Raw genomic sequence first — 21,274 nt, 5'->3', positions numbered from 1 at the left:
GGACTGAATCATCAAAACAGATAGCTTTAGGCTTTTACAAGCCTTAGTGTTCAAAATATTTTCTTTAATCAGATGAACTTCCACCAGGAAAACAATTACCTCAGCATTGCTGGTGCAAGTATTCATTATGGCGATGATAAATATTTTAGATTATAAAAATATATACAAAATCATATATATTCATAATGGCGATGATAAATATTTTAGATTTCTTATACTTTTGAAATTGAATAAGATATAATAATGATATATTGTATGTTTATAACGCTTAATAGATGGTGTTTCTAAATGCTTTACAAAATGATTAAATAACATACATCAATATGATTGAACATTTAACAAACAAAAAAGGAAATGTACTGAGTAAAGTATTATCATATTAAAAATTACAATATAGGTAAACCAGCCTACTAAAGCTGGAAATACAAAACAATGATGATAAATAGCCTATACTATGGCCCGTATTCTGAAGTCAGGTTTAACTTAGACCATGGTCTAACTCTGTGCTGAAGTTATGGGAAGCCGAAAGTGTCAAAATTTTTATTAAGTTGTATGTTTCTTATATTTACTGTGCTCTTTTCTGATTCTTCAATGGTGAAGACAATCACATATTTATACTTCCTAGACAATTATGAATGATTTGAGAGCCAAATGAGCCGAAATATGATATCTTTGCTGTTAGTGATTTGTGTAACAATGGGCTATCCATATTTAAACCACAACTTTAAACCCGAGTTCAGAATACGGGCCTATGCCTTTACTACAAATTAGACAATCTATATACTTTTAACAAAACATTTCATTTCATTTATTAGTTTTTGCAACATTTTTCATAACAAAATTCTGGACACGAAAATACATATCTGTAACTTGACATCAAGATAATGAACAATAGTTTTGTATATAAATCCTCAAACATATCTTACATAAACGAAAATCATTAAGTGGTATTTTCTGTTACAATAAATAGGATGGTTGCAAGGGTTGTCACAAAAGCAAAGCTTGAAAACGTAACAACCCTGGAAAATAGCCAAAATAATTGATGTCTACTGTCATTAAACGTGCAGGTATTAAGAATAAACATTGGGATTAAGAATACCTGAAGAGGTGAAATGACCGTCTATTCTCATTCATTTTCTATCCAAGGCAAAAGTTTATTATGTGTTTGTCTTGGAACAGTTTACATCAGCTCTTTTACTTCTAACTAGGTCTAATCTTGAAGTAAATTTTAGGGGTCCTGTTTATGTTATAATTTTTCAAACAATCTTTCTGTGAGAGATTTTGCATTTATAATGTACCAATATAATCATATTGGTATTTGACAATGTTTAAAGGTCACAGCCCATGTTCCTTTAATGGGCCATTTTCTTTTTAAGTAATAATAACATGAGTTTTTTTTTGCAGTAAATATTTGCCAAAAGTATAATCAGATTGTTATTTTACAATGTATTGAAGATATCACAACTCGTGTCCCTTTATTTCACCTTTTTAATCTCTGCAAGAGTTCCTCCCAGTAAAAATGTGCAAAATAATATCAGATTGGTATTTTAAATGTCTTGAAGATACTTTGTAAATTTCTATCATAAAAATCGCAGCTCACGTTCCTTTATTTGACTCTCCTTTCATATGATATTTTGTTTGTCTTTTCCAGGCAATAATATGTGCCAAAAATAATCAGATATTCTGATTAGTGGTTTACAATGTCTTATCTCCAGCTGCAGCTCATCTATCTTTGTTTTAATAATCTTGGTTTTTTAACTACCATTTCTTGAGATGTTTGCATGTACAATGTGCCAAAGTTTATTCATATTTTGTTTTAACATGTTTCTATTTTAACTACTTTTTCATTATATTCCAAAAAGCTTTATATCAGCATTTTTGTTCTAAAGAATTTTGTATATATTTTTTTATCTTTAGTGAAAGATATAAAATATATATTTAAGAATTGCATCACTTTACTCTCTTTGTGGTCAGTCATTCAGCTATTTGTGTTGTTTGCAACAATATGATTATTAACAATCATTTAAAAACTCCAATAAAACTTAAGACTAGAGATATGAAATCTAAAAAAAAAATGAGAACAATTTTCGCAACTTTATTTTGTTATACAGTAGTAATATGAAACTAGTGTATTATGTGGACAATCATTGTTCATTAAAAAGTAGAAAATACTTTTATTTATATATTTTATCTGCTGACATTTCAGAATTGACATAGATGTGCTGTGTGAACAAGTGTAATAATAGTCCTTTTAACAATCAGTAACAGTGTTTAATATGCAGTTCATTATAACGTGCAAACTATTTATATTTCATAGTGTGTTATATGTTTTATCATGAGTACAACATGATTTGATGTCTCGTTTTTGGCATTCTGTCAAAATGTTAACTCTGTAACTAATATTCCTATGCAGATTTTTTTTTTATGTCTTGTTATAATCTTTCAATGTAAAGTAAATAGAAGATTTTGTACTGTAGTAGAAATTGCTAACAACTCTTTCATTATGTTCGGTTTTCAGCTGAAATCTTTTTTTTATTTGTGCCATATGTCATCATTCCTGTCTGGATTTAAGGGGTGCTCCACCCTGAAATAAAGTTGATTCAGGTGTGGAAATCATAATAACTAAATACTGGTTTAGGGTACAAGGATCATTACTTGTTTAGGGTCAATTGAAAAGTCATTAGGCGAGCATGCTTGGTATCCACCTTGTAATGCCAGTGGGGAGCGATTTTTTGTTGTCACTGGTACTGGTGTACCCGACACAAGAGGGCAGTATACCATTGCTGTAACTTTTTCATGAATAAAGTGCTTTTGGTTTATTTAGTCAGACAATGCCTTATATATATTCATGGTGACATGAAAAGTTAGGATATCACATAATTTCTGAACCATCGATCAGCTTGATTCGTGTGGCTCAATCAGTAAGCCAATCCTGCATTCGAGCTCATTGACACAGGTTTTAGTCTTGCCTTACAAATGGAGGCAAGACTCTGAAAACATAAAAGTCCAAGATTTGAAGCCTGATTCAAATTCTCCCAAACATCCCTCTCGTGTCGGGTGCACAAGTACTGACTAAAAAAATATTGCCTCTCGGCATGGTGAGCACCTGACTGCACTTGCATAGTTCACCTGGGCCCCGTCTTACAAAGAATTGTGATTGATCCGATCAACCATAACTATGGATGGCCGTCAATGTCTAAAATGCAAATTTGTGCAAAATGTTTTCTAGATATGATGTATATTCATACATTCATCGTTCTCTTGAAGATTCAGTGTGATTCTCTTTGTTCACTAATGGAAATTGTGCAAATTTCTTGTAAAAAAAATTAAGGTATGGATGGATTTCCGTACAGTTGAGACTAATTGGATCAATCGCAACTCATTGCAAGACGGGGCCCTGTTTATGGATTAATATTGATTTTAATGTACCGTAACAAAAACTAGGCTGAATACATATAGCTGAAACAACTATGTAATACAATAGGCAGAAGAAGTGATGATTTTTCATAGGAGAGTGTTTTTTTATTAGAGCATTACTTCTTGAGTTTGGAGGGTGGGTGGGGGTTGTCGAACAGAGAATATAATATTTCTACTATGTCATTTTAGTAATGTGTGCTTCTGTGGTATAGATGTGAATATATATTTATATATGCATATTTTTCGATTATGTTTTTGACAAACTTTTATAATAAAAGGTAATTATCTCTTCTCAAATTTGTTGATTAAACATTTGTTTAATTGTAGATTGTCATGAACGTATATGTACAATGTAGGGTAAATGGTACATGTGAGACCTGGGTTGTCAAATAAAATAAAATTGTCAAATAACAGCTCCGATATGACCCTTTGATAAGGGGGGATGGGAGGGGGGGGTTCCAGCATTTCTTCTTTTAAGAACTTAACTTGTGTACATATATACCATAATGTAAGATAGTTTGAAAAGAGAGAGTTAGAGAGAGAGAGAGAGGGAGAAATCGAAAAAGTGCAAAGTAAAATCTACTGTATAAAATATAAACTTCCAGCAAAGCTCTTTTACTATGTATTTATTATCAATTCATTTATTTATTCATTTATCTATTTTATTTATTTATTTATTCATTTATTCATTCATTTGTTTATTTACTTGTTTGTTTATTTATCAATTCATTTATTTTTTTCATCCATTTATGTAATCTGTTGTAAAATTGAGGCAGTGCAGAGGAGAGCTACAAAAATGGTTCCTGGTATGTCTCCTCTAACCCTCATTGAAAGTTTGAAAAAGCTTCAACTCTTTTCTCTTCACTACCGTCGTGAAAGGGCTGATACTTAATGGCTTAGACAGCCTTTACCCCAGAATACTTTTTCGAAAGGTCCCATTATAATACAACCTGTGGTCACTCTGAAACTTTTTAGCACACATCGGAAACTTAAAATGGCAGTTACTTCAGCATACATATTTTTACTTCATGGAATGCCTTACCGGAATCACGTGATCTTGTAGCTTTCAAAACTGGCTTGGATAACTCCATAAACTCTGGCAAAGCAAGTACAGTTCTATATGTACCATGACGACATCCACGTACACACGCATCATGAACAGTTTGCATTTTGTTAACCATTATGACTCCATTGACGACTGGGAAATCTACAGGATTACCTCACTCCTGTACAGGGGCCGCTGGGCTGGGGGGGGGGGGCTTTAGCCCCCCTCACTTTTTTCAAAACCGTGTACAAAAACATAAAAATGACCATATGATTGTGTTTTTTGGCATGGTCAGCCCCCCCCACTTTGAAAACCATTCCGCAGCCCCTGCCGTATACCAGATGATGATGATGGGAAATCATAGTGAAAAATAATGATTATTATAGATGGGACTATATACCCGGACTATATACCACAGGCCTATAGCATGCCATACACATAATTTCAAGTCCACTTTCTTAATCACAAATTCTTATAAAACATATATTGAAAAAAATGTGGAATTTTACACAAATCAAGATCTATATTGATAAATATCAATAGAAAGAAAGGAAATAACTTAGATCCAATACGAAAGTTTGAGAGAAGTTTCATTAGAAGGGGGCGTGGTCGATGGTGCAGTTTTCATTGGGTAAAGTTTTGCCAAGCATGCATGTGTGCCCTGAGCCAAACCGAGAAACCCGTCTAAATACCTAACAAGTTTGACCGTGCAAGCATATCCGGTAACCTCCGCAGTATTTTCTACGTGCGATTGCATTGCTTTGTAATGGAAAACTAGATGACCTCATACGCGTTCGTTGAGTGAAGGACATTTAAAGCGTGTGCGATTTTCTCCATAGGAAATGCACGTGTAGATCTAGTGCGCGTACGTCAGCTAGCCTGCAACTTCTACCGGCGTCTTGCTCGATTGGTAAGGCCAAACTCTACACTTATTTTACTATTTTTGATATCCATTACTGAATATGATAACCACGTAACAGATTTTAATTAATATAGAATAGTCGATGTCTCTTAGGTTGTTAAAATTTTGAGCTCATAATGTTATATTTTCGATGTAATAGCGTGAACATGATAGAAATTTTCATGTCGATTGAGATTCGCCATTGCACTGCACGTTTAATGTGCTGAACAGAATCCAAGGGAAGAGCTCATTTTGGATTTTTGCGACAGCGACAGTCACCCAAGCTTCCAAGTTCCATTTCAAATAAAGGCAAAAGGGACAGAAAATATATATGGGGTTAGGTGTAGGGTTAGGGTGGCTGTTGTAAAAGGAACTCTTTCTGTATCTAGGCATATTTACTGATCAAATCATGATTTTTACTGTGATTTTGTGAACCGAATTGGATTTTTGATTAGGAATGAGCACAAAATTTTGCAACAAATCATTCATGAACAAGTAAAGATCGGTCAATTGATGTGTTGATTGTTGGCAGGTCTTAGAAAGTATGAATAATTAACGGTAGATGAGTAGATTATAGATCTGAGTGAGATTAAAAAAATAGATTTGACAAAGAAATGTCAAGGACAGATCAAGCCCGGGTCAGAAGTCGAGAAGAAAACTTATCAAGATATTTAGAAAGGACATGTCATGATTGAAGGCGAGGCTAGCCAAGAGCCTGAGCTGAGGAGGCTCCAAACAGAGTAAAAATCATTCACTAAAGTATGCTTACTCTCCACAGAGCCAAGGAGTTCATCCCGTTCAATTGCGTTTACCACAAAAAAACAAAAATGTTCGCCCCCAAGGTTTCTACTTCCAAAACTTAGTAAATGATCTAGATCTAGCCCTAAATCATGGAAATCGGATACAACTTCATTTCCAACATTTATACGATATTGATTTCATTTTTAGACAAGAATTCATTAAAACAAAAATATTGTGAAAAGGCAGGGAAAACTTGCCGCGGATAAGGTCGCTATCTTAATTGCCAAGCTACATGTATGAGATGCATATCCTCGGATACTAGTATACGTCTAGCTGCTTGGCAAAGAACAATAAGATTTGATTCATGACAGCACATTCGAGCAACTCCATTTGTTGCATGATGTGAATTAAAAAAAAATTTAAATAGTGAAAGTGATTTTATTTGTGGGGTGAATATATCATAAGACTCATCATTTTATATCCTTTAAAATATATTTGTCATATTCCATTAAAATAATGTAATCTGAAGTTAAATAACTCGTGTTTGATGGATTATCAAAAAACTTTCACCAGGTTTTAAATCCAATTTGTCAGGGTGAATTTCCCTTAATGTACAATACATGTAGCTTAGCCCAGCCCAGCCAATATAAGGTCTTCACGAACAAACTTTTATTTGATGTGGATGCTCCTGAAATTGTGTTGCAAGAATCACAAGAAAAGAAAATGGTTGAGATTTGCCATTTATAAGCAAGTAGTAGCCACAACCACTGAACTTCAAAAAAAATATTTTTTCTTTGATTCTTGCATATACATGTATGATTCATGTTGTCCACATCCAAGCTGTGTGTTGCAAACACAAAAAAAAAAAAAGAAAAAAAAAGTTGTGTGTTGGTTGAGCAATGATGGAAATTAGTTCAAATGATTTTTCTATTGAGTCACTGTAGGAGACATCAAGAAGCAGTTGTGTACTTGTGATCCCATGTAAAATTACATGTTGAAAACATGGTGGGTCAGAGTTGTTCCTTCACTCGTTACAAATTGTTGATAATTCTGCAATGAAAAGTTGATGGTAGATAAAGCAATGAAATGGGAAGATGATTATACAATGATTTCCTTGGTACATTATTTGTCCATGATCTTCAATAAGGAAAATGAACAGTAAGTGTGGGTTAAAATTCTTGTTGAGTGTAGAGATTATCGCTTGTTTGATTATGATAATACCATCCTTAAAGCTCATTCGAGAGAGAGCAGCTCCCATGAAGGAGACTGGGTATCATGAAGCTGCACCCTTTTATAGGAGATCTAGATAGGTTCAGTATTATCGGATTAATAAAATTTGAAAAGGGAGCTTGATATGCTCTCAAGCCTTAAATTTCAATGTTAAGGACAAGACCACTTTTAAACTTTCTCTCCAAAGTCAGAGGGGCACAAATGCCAGTAAAAATGACATTTACAGCCATGGCCTTTAATGGCCTGAGATTAATAATTTGCCCTGTGCTCCAATGAGCTGATTGGAGTTTACCTCATTTTTCAGTATTTTTGTATTAAAAAGGAAAGCAACAACAATGTGAGCTTTAAAGCAAATAAACCAGGAGCCACCTCAAGTCCCCAAATACTTGTACCTGACCAGATTCTTAACCCACAATGCATAATTCTCAGCAATGTACATGTAGTCTTATAAACCCATATGAATACCGGTAGTAGCTGCTAGTTAACTTCTGTACTCATTGCATTCATACCATAATAATGTTATCAAAGAGTAGTTATAAACAATTATTTTCCTGTAGAAACATTTTAGTTCCTCCATTTAAATAAAATTGTAGGTTAATTTATTCTCTGAATTAACTGAAAGGTACATATGATGAAGTACATGTAGCTATTCATGCACACCGTCAATGACAGACACCACAGTTAACTTCCCTTTAATACAGGTATTGTAAGTTTCCCAGGAATCAAGGAACTGTATTAGATAACACATTTTCTCTCTTCCTGTTGAGCCTACATAGGCCTACATGCACATCATTCATAGCGAGTCGTAAAGTCAGGGGCTATTTAAATTGCGCAATAATCAATTTAGTTTCATCACCATTTACACAGAAGTTTTCTCTTTTGTTTCATATTGTATAAAGAGAAGTTCTTTAGTTGGCAAGCAGTTATGATATTTAAGTCATTGTCATTTTCAGAGGTCAGGAGGGTACATATGTACAAGTCAATAGCTTGCCACAAATGTTTTTATTTTCATTTTAATATGCATAAAATGCACACCTGTTTCCAAAGCACTACTACTGTGCAATTAGAAGTTCTAATTGTGTAATTATCCCCCTCACCCGCTTGATTTTTTTTTCTAGTGACTCGCATGTATAGTTAGAGTGTACAGCATCCTACAGCTATGGTCCATTTGTCAATGGTGCACTATGAAAATAAACTAATTCTGCACACTCCTAAAAGAACCTCGTCTCTTAGTGGATAATTTATTTTGAGAAAATAGTCCATCATATAACTTTTAGATATTGTGCATTAATAATTCTTCTTTTTCTCTACAGTGCGTATCAAAAAAAACGGGACAGATTTGAAAAGTCTATAAAATTTTTGTTTCAAATAATGATGTCTATATTTTGGTGTTAATATATGCTCTAAGGTCTTATCTTTGAAATGCAATTTAAAAAAATAAATTTTATTCATGCTTGAGCGAACACGGGACGTTTTTGTTGGGGGTTCAAAAAGAGGCTTGCGCCAGAATTTCAGAATATGTGTAATACAATGATCAGACTCCTTGCTAATCAGGAGATTTCCTCTTGACCTTTTCATTATCTGTGCCACAATTTTCGAATTATGCTGTCAAATTTCATTTACAAAGTTATTTATTTAATTGAATTATTTTGTTTTTTCATTTAAACTTCTCTTACCTTTTAATTTTCCTTCATAAGTAACTGAGAAAAGAATTTTTTTTTTTTGTCAACCCAAGCAAGAAAATTTGAATTATTAATTGGGAAAACTTCTGATTATTCAAATCGTTTTATTATGTGAAACAAATAATGTTATGTACTTTTAAAAGACATGAATCTATTTTCAAGGGGTCATTAATTCCTTGACCAAGTTTAATTGCTTGACAGGAAACGCAGGAAGGGATTCATGTTTTCAATGACAATGGTGTATTGAGTCAATTTTGAGGGAGCTAGATATGGCAGATCGGGTAAAATGTATTAAAAAGTTGTGAGCGAGCGAAGTGAGCACGCAAATATTCCCACTTTTTTTAATTACAATATCAAATTTTGTGATATCGATTTTTACATAATATTCAGAAAATGATATCATATTTTACTTTCTATCTTTCCTTATTTCCTGTCCACTTTTTTTCTTGGTCATGATTTTTTTTAATTGAGGGGGGTGGGGGCAACCCGAGCACCCGCCCATCTGTGTGGCTTTGTTCAAAAGGCACCATAACCTTTGTAGCACATAATGAAAGGATTTGAAAAAAAATCCATGCTCTCCCATAATTCGGTTGATAAAAAATAATGTTAGCTTGAAGAACGAATATTCAAAGCTAACAGAGAGCATATTAAAAACAAATAACAGAATAATTCAAGCAAATAAATAGATCTGAAAATGAATTTTGACCGCATGATAAAAGGTTAAGAGGAAGTCTGCTAATTAGCAAGAAGTCCGAACATCATATTCTGTCATTCTGGCGCAAGCCTCTTTTTGAACCCCCAACAAAAATGTCCCGTGTTCGCTCAAGCATGAACGAAACTAATTTTTTTTATAGCATTTGAAAGACAAGACCTTAGAGCACCTATTAACACCAAAATATAGACATAATAATTTGAAACTAAAATTTTATAGACTTTTCAAATCTGTCCCGTTTTTTTGATACGCACTGTATATGTATTGCTTGTTGGCAAACCAATTTCTAATAAATTTTGATTTTTTTTAGTTAATAATACATTTCCAAGTCCCAACTGAAAACTTATTTGTTCCTCTCCCATTAACAATTTAGTGTGTTTTATTCAGGAGAATTCAAAATTCTATTTATCGTTTTCTATTATTGTATGTGTGTATGTATGTTTATTTTTCTTGAAGTGCCATGAGCACCGAAAGATTTTCCAGTGTGCTATATAAGTATTATTAATATTATTATGATTATGGAGCATTAAACCCACTGTGCAGAAAATATGTTTGATATTAAGATAATAAATTTACATGAATGTTTGCACTCTTATTAATCCATTCCCTCTGGAGCCGGATCGTTCCTGTTTAAAGCCTGTGGGATTAGCTGTGTTTAGTAATCAACCAGTAATAGCAAGTGTGTGTTTTTTTTATCCATCTTTCATTTTTGTAGCTCCAGCAACCACCAACATATAAATTCAAAAATGGCTGTCCCTTCTGCATATTGTGATCTTGGAAAGAGTGCCAGGGATATCTTTGGCAAGGGATTTGGTAAGCATAGCTGACTTTTTTTCTCAAGTATTTGAAGTGATTTACACCCTTGTACATGTATGTAAATCCGTCACTGTCTTGTAAAGGTGTTTGTGGAGTAACGCACAACTGTTCAAATGGCTGACTATGCTTTTGTGCCATCTGGTATTTTAGAAAAAAAAAATGGGAATGAATTTCCTAAAAAAAAACCTTCATCAAATTTTGACAAACAATTTGCATACAAATTCTCAACACAAAATTGATGTACAAGTATTAACAAGAACATGAGCCAGTCGTTTGTAAATTCATGCAGTAAGTTATGTTAAATTTTGAAATCATGATCCCAAGTTTGAAGGAATTTTTATTTTAAATCATTTTTGCATGTAGCACTCTGTGTATTTGTATTTATAGGAATACAAAGAGTGCTAAAAATTTATGAAAATATTTTCATAAATTTTTTTATTGAAATTTGAACTCTTGTTCATGCAAAACTAATATATGCTGATTTGTTTCTCATCAGTTTTGTTATAGAAATATGAATTTGCTATTTATAAAGGGGATGTGAATGAGTCAACACATTTTTTTTTCTATTTTTGTTTTCAGGCTTTGGATTTGTAAAGCTGGATGCTAAGACAACAACGAGCAATAATGTGGTAAGTTTCAAGTCCAGTGCAAAATTTGTTATACACTAGGTCATCACATTAAGATTTGATGAAGAGAGTGCACTCTGGGTGTGTGCCGTATTAGATAAGACTATTCTATGAATCATAGTGAGGAAATCAAGATTAGATTATATTATGATCTTTGTGATATCAATTGAGCAATTTCATTTGACTCACGTGTAGTTCCCTAACTTGATGCAATATTTATGATACAGTCACATTAAGGACACTGACTCCAAATCAACCAATGGTATGCAATCGGAAATAAAGTTATGGCTTTGGTCGGTCTTGAGTTGGTTTCACCAGTGTAATTAGCATAACAGGAAATATATGTGACAGTCAGTCATGTAGAAATTACTGGAATCTTTCTCCAACAACAAAAATATTAAAATAACCGTTAAAGCTAAAATACTGGAGAAAGTGATAACTGCAAACATCTTGATTCTATGAGGTTGTGTTCATTATGCACACTTGAAGGATGCGTTATCTTGTTTGTATTTCTATTTTTAAAATTTAAGTAAACAAATTGTGCATTACAGAAGTGTTCTCCAATTTAAATATATTTTCTGCAGGTAGGTTTGGAAATGTCTATAAGCATACATGTACATGTAGATAGTGTTGCACTGGTTTGATAATTTACCCTGAAATTCTTTGGGTTTTTTTCCTCGTAGGGTTTCACTGTGTCATCGTCCTCAAATAACGATACAGGAAAGGTAGACGCCAGCCTTGAAACCAAGTATTCATGGAAAGAATATGGTATGTCTGCTTCTTAGTTTGCAAGAATCAACGTGCTATAACTATAGGGGCCCGTCTTACATAGAGTTGCAATTGATCTGATCTTTGTAACTCTATGGAAATCCATCGGTGTCATAATTTTTTATACAGGGAATTCGCAAAATGTCTTTTGTAAACAAAGAAAAACACCAAATTGTCAAGTAATCTATGAATTTATGGATATACATTCATATGTAGAATTTTTTTTGAGCAAACTTGCATTTCATATGTTGACTTTGCTGGCTTTCCATAGTTGTGATTGATCGGATCAATCGTAACTCTCTGTAAGACGGGCCCTGTTCGACACCTTCCCTATGGAAAGCCAAGCAGGACAATACACTGATTATGCAGAATGCAGACACATGGAATTGCATTTTGGAAGTACACTAGTGTTCTGTTCACAGAAGATAATTGTCCAGCCTTGGCTCTCTCTAGAAATGGTGTCGTGCATGACTTATAATTCCTTCACAAAGTAGGCCCCTGTTTGATGTTCTGTGACATTGCATTTGAAATTCATTTGCAATTATATTTGAATTTTTGCCCCAATAGTATTAATTTGTTTTTACTTTAATTGTGAATGAACCTGGGCATATTTTTAGAGTAAAGTAAAAAAAAAGAGAATGTGTTTTATCAAGAAAATTAATACTTCAAAATAACGATTTTTTCCATTTGTGTTTTTAATTTGGCCTGTGCAGAATGAAGTGCTATGACATATAACTCCAGAAATCAAGTCATCTTGATTTTACACCAATCAGAAAGCATATATTTCTGACTTGTGCTTGATTTTACCTGTTGCATTTTAAAATACAAGGAGTACCAGGTAACATTGTTACAGAGAGAAGTAAACTGGAGTGATGGAAAATTTTGTTCATATATATGGTATGTTGACATTGATAGGGGCAAAGATTTGTGGGTATCAAAACATGAAATTACTTTTTCGATTACTTCACATTTCCTGTCCAGTAAATTACCTTTTAATAAGAACATGAGGTTCCCTTGTGCGTTGAATATTCATAGATTCCCGGTGCACATTTCAGGCAGCAGGCGCATGTCTGTGGAATCGGTATTTTGTTGATGTAGGTCTATGTACTGCTTCATTTACATGTATGTACATACATCCATGTTCTGGCTCAATCTGTAGGTCTATCATTCAAGGAAAAGTGGGACACAGACAACAAGCTATCAACAGAAGTAACAATTGAGGACCAGATTGCACAGGGAGTTAAGCTCACACTAGACACAAGTTTCTCACCACAGACAGGGTAAGTTCCACTTCAGAATTGGAATGCCACAAGTCTATCATGGATACAAAACTTCATCAATGTTTTTATCATGATATTCATCTTAAAGACCCCTAATCATGAAAAGTACTATATAGTGATAATATCAGAAGTTGTTCATTAGCAAATAAACAAGCATGTTTGAAGTAATTCAGAAGTGAATTATGAAGATATTCGCCAGAACATATTGTTATTTTTATTTTTTTTTTCAATAACAAAAATCATTATTGCTTGAGAAATTCATGGAGTTGCTTAGAATCTAGGCAGATGCTACAAATTTTGTCCTTGCTTTTACAAGTTTTATGCCATAACACAAAACATAATACATCTGATGTGACAAGACTACAAATGGTTATTCAGGGAACAATTTTGCTTTACAAATTTGAATAGCATTTTTGGTCATAAGAGAAAAGCTCTCAACTAAGTAATGTACAGTCCTATGTAAAAATATGCTATACAATAGACTTAATGCATAGCAGTCTTTAAAAAATGTGGAGCAAATTGCGATGCAATACCAAGAAAACTATTCCGTTACTGCAGAGCAAGCTCTGCCTGGACACCCCCAACTTGCTTTAGCTGTTTTCTTTTTATCAGCAAATGTCTGGTGGTGATTTTTTGTACATAAAAACTACACGGCATCGTGGATAAAAAGAAAACTAAGGCAAGATGAGGTTGCGTCAGCTGTGGTTGCTTTGCACCCTCTGTATTATCACTGTTTCAGACATATTGCTTACGGTTAGCTTAATAGCAGAGATATTAGCCGCAGCCTCCACCTAAACTGGGCTAGTGAGTGTAGTATCAAAATGAAGAAAAACCGATGGCAAACATACAAGGAGGTAAGATCAATTTATAAAATTGTCCTTATAATTCTCATTATTATTCATTTGTGATTTTTATTTACCTTTTTTTTTATTGCAGTAAGAAGAGCGGTCAGATCAAGACGGCATACAAGAGGGACTACATCAACCTTACAGCAGACGTTGACTTTGACTTTGCAGGACCAACCGTACACAGTACTGGTGTTGTAGGGTAAGTGTTCAATCAATCCCATTGTTAATCCGCTTGGGATTATTACATTACTGTGATTTGTCAGGATTTCTTTAACATTTATTGTGCTAGCAATATGTTCCCATTTCAAGTGTTAAGGAATATGGGTAGGAATGCAGGAGTGAGCATCATTGATTGTGCGCAGTTAACACTGCTCAGTTCATTGTAAGGAGCTAGTCTGCAGGCACAGACTCTTGGTTTTTCAAAATTTACATAGTGCGTAATACAGAGTCTGAAGTAGTGAGACTAGATTCAATATGTACTGTGGCTGACTCTCATTTGACACAGAGCCTTTGGTGTGTAGTCTTTACTCTAGACCTGTTATTTGTTAAAGTGTCAAATATGAGTCTGTGCTGGTAGAATACTAAAGAGCTGAAGCGGGGGGGGGGGGGGCATATATAAATATGTGAAGAGAAAACCATGCATTTTTTAACCAGTTTCTGGTGTGAATATTGAGCCCAAATTACAAAAAAAATATTGCCAACATTTTTTCTGCAGGATACATAGCCAAGAGGTTAGTGGGGAATGGGTGTTCAGGGTTCTCAGCCCATCAGGGAAATTAGGGAAAATTTATCTTTTTTCCAGTCGGAAAAATCAGGAAATTAGATTTTAAAACTACCTAAAATCAGAGAATTTTGATCAGCCAAAAGTCGAGAGCATGGTAGTCAGTCAGACTCTGTTATATTTTGTTGCCTATCAATTATTAAAACAGCATCCATTGAATGACTGGTTATGGTGGTACTAATTAGTTTTACATTATTGTTTTTATACTGAAAATACATGTAATTCACTGCAATAACTTAGAAAACATGAGGAACTGAGAATGGATTTGAATAATTATCAAGGAATTTTTGAACTTCATCAGTGAAAAATTAGAGAATTTAGTTTTTGTTCAAAACCTGGGAACCCTGGCGCATGATGTTAATGGGCACAGAAAGGGTATACTTGGGAGAGTAGGCAATAGAGAATTTAAAGATCTCTTGAGATGTAGACCTCATATCTAACAGCTTGATTTATTGCTGATATGAAAGAGCAATTCTGATTGGTTCCTAGTTAGTCTACTGAGCAAAATGCACATGCAACGATGATCTTGATAGGCCATTTCATTTAGTGATTAATCACTAACCTTTGTGTTACGGGGCCTTTAACTCTGTTAGTGTTATTAATGCACAAATTTGCAATTGACTCTACATTTAAAGCAATAATCATGATTGGTTGACACTAGGTTTGTGAACGGTATTTTGATTGACCATCACCATTTAACGATTGATAGTAGATGTAAAATTCTTTTTCTTTCATCTCTTGAATATGTTCGTATTTTCAACAGGTACGAGGGATGGCTGGCTGGTTTCCAGGTCTCATTTGATACAGCTGAATCAAAACTGAAGAAGAGCAACTTTGCACTTGGTTACAAGACATCTGACTTCCAACTTCACACAGCAGTGTAAGTTACCTTTGTTATTTTGTCATTTTTTGTGTTAAAAGAAAAGAGTAGTAATGGATCAAGCAGTCACTCTATCGTGTGTCCCAGAAAAGTGGAATTGTGGCTTTAAGTAATCAGCTCTTAAAAGGGTTGTTTAAAGCATATTCTAACAAAGAATATGATACCCAAATCATTGATATTGGTGAAAAGGTGAAGTATATGAAAAATAAAACTTTGAATTGTCTGTCCCTTACGTAAGCCAGTTGTCATATATTTGTTTGTCATTGTCAATCTGTGAATATAACTATTTGTGAAGAGATGTGAAATATTGATTGTATTAATGAATGGATGTGATTTGAATTTGAATACCTTCTTCACACCCACAGTAACGAGGGATCCGACTTCAGCGGTTCCATCTACCAGAAGGTCAACGACAACCTCCAGACAGCCATCAATGTCGGCTGGGCATCCACCACCAACACCACCCGCTTTGCCCTGGGCGCCAAATACGTGCTGGACTCTGATGCTTACCTCAACGCCAAGGTCAGCAACACCAGCCAGGTCGGACTTGGATACACACAAACCCTAAGGCCAGGTAAGTAATTGTGATTTTCGTTCAGCTACATATTACGGCAATTCCATCAAGTACAGTTCGGAGGAAAAATTAATTCAACCCATGTGTTCCTAGTTCTTTGAACAATTTTCTGTAGTATTGAATTGGAAATATAAGTATGCTCCTATTTCTGGAAATTCCTTATTAATTTGTTCCTATTTCTTGGCTGTCAGGGTTGGCCAGATTGTCCGATTTCCACTTAATGTATTTTAATTTGCACTTGTCAAATGAAAACGTGGGTTTATAGATAATGCATGTTTGGGTTTATAGATAGTTTATAGACCAAGTGGCTATAGAACGGAATGAGTATAGCCATATTGGAATTTAGACAAAGTGGTAAGTTGGCTAAATGGCTATTATACCAAATATGGTTAGTAGACGAACTGCTCGTAGACCAAGTTGTAATTTACTAGGATTAAAATTTACCCAGTAACCCTTTTATCATGAAATATCTTTTTTTTTCCTTTATTTGAGATGAGACTAAATGGAAAGTGAATGGTAGTAGACCAAATGGCAAGGTACTCTTACCTTTCTGTTATGAATTCCTTTATTTATTCTTCCTTTATTGCAGGAGTAAAGATGACCCTTTCAACCCTCATTGATGGAAAGAGCCTGAACCAAGGCGGACACAAACTCGGTGTGGGACTCGACCTTGAGGCGTAATATCCGCTTACCTCGCCAATTTAACCACCATGTATTTAACAAGACAGATTGATGTATCTAAAGAGTGTAAGAAAAGATGTGATCTATGGTTCCCCTTCGCATGGGCAAGGAGAGAGGTCGTCATTGCAATGAGTGTAGTAACTTTAAGATGAATGAGCAGGGAATGGTATGTTTGCAATACAAGACAGGAGTAGGAAAAAAACATTGTTTGTACTCCAATCCCCCACTTTGAAATGCCAGGCAAAAAAAATTATCACCCCCCCATCCTAACTTCTTCCCTTCTCTTCTCGCACATTTCTTTTTCAAATGGACTTGAAAGGTGATTAGGGTCATTGTTTGATTATGTGCTAAAAATGACCACATTCAAAACACTCTTGCGAAGGTTGTAAATGTGTGATTGGATTTAACCAGAGTAAAAATCTATATATATATTATGATTATATGCACTGAAGATTGTTTGTACCTAGTTATTTGATACTTTCCTGATGAGTATTCTAAATTTGAATGTTGTGCACTTTGTTGCAATTCATTCATCAGAATTTTAAACCGCCATTAGAAGGAATTATCATAACTTCTCCCCTTTATAAATGGTAATTATCTTTATCTATGTAAACTAATCCCTTTATAGTGGTATAATAATCCTGTTCTAGAAATTAATAAACTATATTGTTGACATGTTACTGTTGACATCTGTGTGTATGTAGTAAAGGTAAAGGCTTTCTTTTTTGTAGTTTGAAGGTTCTAAATTTTCCTTGTGTATTATATAGTGATATTTTGTGGAATTCAGATTGGTCATTGTATGTCATACACTATTCTGTTCTTGGCAGTGGGGGTATTGCAAAAATTCAGGAATGATTTTAGGAGGAAGATATTAACCAATCACTTGAATATATGTGTTACCATGCACTGCGGCATATCTATATATATATTTTTTTCCATGATGCGAGCTCTAATTGAACATGCTGCCGTGCTGTGTGTCTAAACGGCAGCCTCTTCCATTAGAGGTCTTTAAAATTAAAGATGTGCGATGTTGAACCCTACAACATGATGTGTGTATGCAATGCTTTATTTACATGAAGAAAAAAAAACTGGTAAAGTGATGTAGTGAAATGACCGACTTGACTTACCGACTGTTCGTGGGAATAAAGTCTCTGAATAATTTAACATGTCCTGTGCATCGTGATTTATTATTTTGTGTATAATCTAAATTCTACAGTAGATTCTGCCTATTAGATTCAACCTTTCATAACCCCCTTCAGACCAGAAAATGCACACATATCAGGTGGTGTTTCATAGAGTCGTTCATAAGTTATGAGCGACTTAAAGAACGACTGGTGATACATTCTTATGTGCTAAGAGGCTACCAGATCAGTGAAAATTTTGTGTATATAAACCATTTACCACAAGAAAGGATCAGTCATTCGTAAAGTTGCTCGTAACTTTTGAACAGCTTTATGAAACACCCTCCTGATTTGTTCCCATCATCTGAAGGCCACTGCACACCTTACGACCCGACTGGTCTACGACTTGCTTGCAACTAAGCGAGGGGAGATGTGACGTCACAACTCTTGTCAGCTTGAGAGTCGCAGACGGGTCAGAGAAAATTGTAAGGATTTGACATATTGAATCCTTACAAGCGGATCGCAAGCTCACCATCTTCCAGCCAATCAGACAGCAGAATACAAAAGGCGCATGCCTGAGTCACTGACAGCATGATCGATCGCAAGGTGTGCGGTGTCGAGGCTTATTTCTACCATGGGATTTATCTCCCCCAAAAGATTTGACTTGGGCAGATTCATATTGGGCCCGTTTCATAAAACTTATAATATATAATTACAGTTTCAAGCCTCTGAATTGAAATCGTTCAATTTGATTTGCTGACAAACTGAATATAGAAAATGTGCATTTGTTTTAACTAGTCTTTTTGAAGCGGGCTCCTTGAAGAGTCAATTAGTGAATTAAATGAGCATAATGCCCCCCCCCCAAGAAATAATCATCGATTACATGTAGGGGAAGGCGGGGTAAGTTGTGAGTTTTTGCTTTCTGCATGTTAGAATTGATATGATTAATAATCTTGTTGAAATAAGTACCTTGCCTTGAAATTTAATTCTGAAATATTTTCCACCTATATATAACTTTCTATCCCCACACTGAAAGTCATCGTGACCTTTGAAAAAAACGATGTCAAATGGCTCAACTTGCCCCATATATGGGGTAAGTTTGAGCCACCTTCTGGGGTAAGTTGAGCCACAAAAAATATGTACAAAATGTATGAGGGGAGAACCAGCATGTTAATTTTTTGTTTAAAGCCTTTTCACTTGCTAATTATCTATAAATACTAACATCCTTTAAAAGGAAAAGAGCAGTCATGTAAATTTGCTCCTTTCAGCCAGCATTTCAATGGATTTTTATGGTTTGTTTTTCAAGATACATTACCATAGGAATTACCATGGCTCAACTTGCCCCATGCTGTTTGGCTCAACTTACCCCAGTCCGAACTTAGTGCGATAATTTTGTATCCACACATTTATTATGCATCCATCATATAAAAGACTATGACAAGAATGAAGATCCATACCTGGACTAATAATGTTGTTATCATGTCTTTATTATATTTAAAGACAAATGTGTTTATAAAGCACTTATCTATTTTACACTCTTACTTTTTTTGGCTGAAATTCATGTTTTTCCCTCTAAAAAGCTACTTTTTGTTTCAGAGTTGAAAACAGTTTGGTGGGGTTAGGGGTTATGCTATGGGTCATCAATACATGACACCACCACAATGTCTGATTCATTCATTATTGACCTGGGGCTGGTGGCTCAACTTGCCCCTATGCTCAACTTACCCCGCCTTCCCCTACTGCTAAAAAATAACAATATTCTCAAGTTTGAAATGGAGCAATATTTTGAGAAAACAGTTACAGTATGTTGTATGAGATGCGAAGGGGGGGGGGGGGGGGCTTGTGATGTTGCGTTCCCTCTTTCTGTCTTGCTTGTCAGAAAATCAATTGCATCATGATATTACACATCTTATCTTAAATCAGTACTGAATCTCTTTTTATATTATTGCAGAAGTAGACAAATATGATTTCATTTAATAAAATATAAAAATAGAAGTGGGGAGATGATCAGCTTACTCTTATATTAAAGGACAAGTCCACCCCAACAAGAAAATGATTTGAATAAAAACATAAAAATCCAATAAGCATAACACTGAAAATTTCATCAAATTCAGATGTGAAATAAGAAGTTACGACATTTTAAATTTTCGCTAGATTTTACAAAATAGTTATATGCACATCCCGGTCGGTATGCAAATGAGGGAAGTGATGACATCACTATTTCTTTTGTATTTTATTATATGAAATATGAAAAATTTTCTCAGTCATGTGAAACAAAGTTTTACTCTTCCCTGAATATGTGGATTACCATTGTTTAACATTTTATGGTTCAGTCAAGTTGCTTGTCAAAAATGTATAATTTGAATATTATATAATTCAATAATAAAAAAGAAAAAATAGTGAGGGGCATCACTGTCTCCCATTTGCATATCGCCGAGTGGTGCATATAACTATTTTTTGAAAAATAAGCGAAACTTTTAAATGTCATAACTGTCCTACTTTACATCCAATTTTGATGAAATCTTCAGCATCGTGCTTGTCTGATTCTTCACTTTTGATTCAAATCAACATTTTTCTGGGGTGGACTTGACCTGTAAATGAGACCAGCATTGTGACGAACCATATCAAAATATTGAATTTTACTTTTCTAGTTCCTAATTTAGATTAAATTTTCTTCAATCAATTTACATTTTCCGCATGAATTTCACTATTAAAATGCAATCCACTACAATGCTTAGTCACATGAAATGAAAGGGATATATAAATATATATATTTTTATTTTAGTAGTCATTTTTGCTTTCCTGAATAATACAGGCCTATATATTTTAAGATTGAAGTTTGACACCCACTCTGGGTCTCACAGGCCTAATTCATTCCCCATAGACTCATGTGTTAAATTGGCACTTTAAAAAATTCATAAAAAATAAGGATGAAATTCGGGGGTCGAATGTTTACTACCAGTGGATAGGATTTATATCTGGCAATCCATATCTGACCAGAAAAGGGTCCCTCGACCGGCTCATTTTGAAAATAAATTGGCGTGTTTGAAGACACCGTCGGGGGGAGCAGATTCATCAACTCAAACAGCAAAATAGCCCTAATCCTTCCGCCAGTCACAATATAGTCCAAACTTGGTGATATTTCTTCCCAATTAGGGAAAAGGAAGTTCA

At 34.5% G+C, this 21,274-nt stretch overlaps 1 protein-coding gene across 1 annotated transcript; it reads left to right on the top strand.

The window, feature by feature from the left end:
* Positions 1 to 5,265: 5,265 nt before the first annotated feature.
* Positions 5,266 to 18,146, top strand: LOC121431687 (voltage-dependent anion-selective channel protein 2-like). The gene is made up of 9 exons (XM_041629338.1): positions 5,266 to 5,372; positions 10,444 to 10,541; positions 11,124 to 11,173; positions 11,854 to 11,938; positions 13,098 to 13,218; positions 14,155 to 14,265; positions 15,611 to 15,727; positions 16,093 to 16,301; positions 16,891 to 18,146. The coding sequence occupies exons 2-9, from the start codon at positions 10,475 to 10,477 to the stop codon at positions 16,980 to 16,982; spliced, it is 852 nt and encodes a 283-aa protein (XP_041485272.1). The 5' UTR covers positions 5,266 to 5,372; positions 10,444 to 10,474; the 3' UTR covers positions 16,983 to 18,146.
* Positions 18,147 to 21,274: the final 3,128 nt, after the last annotated feature.

The sequence above is a fragment of the Lytechinus variegatus genome, chromosome 18, assembly GCF_018143015.1.
Source record: "Lytechinus variegatus isolate NC3 chromosome 18, Lvar_3.0, whole genome shotgun sequence".
NCBI lineage: Eukaryota > Metazoa > Echinodermata > Echinoidea > Temnopleuroida > Toxopneustidae > Lytechinus > Lytechinus variegatus.
The sequence above is the reverse complement of the archived record's forward strand: the minus strand, read 5'-3'. Positions and strand labels throughout refer to the sequence as shown.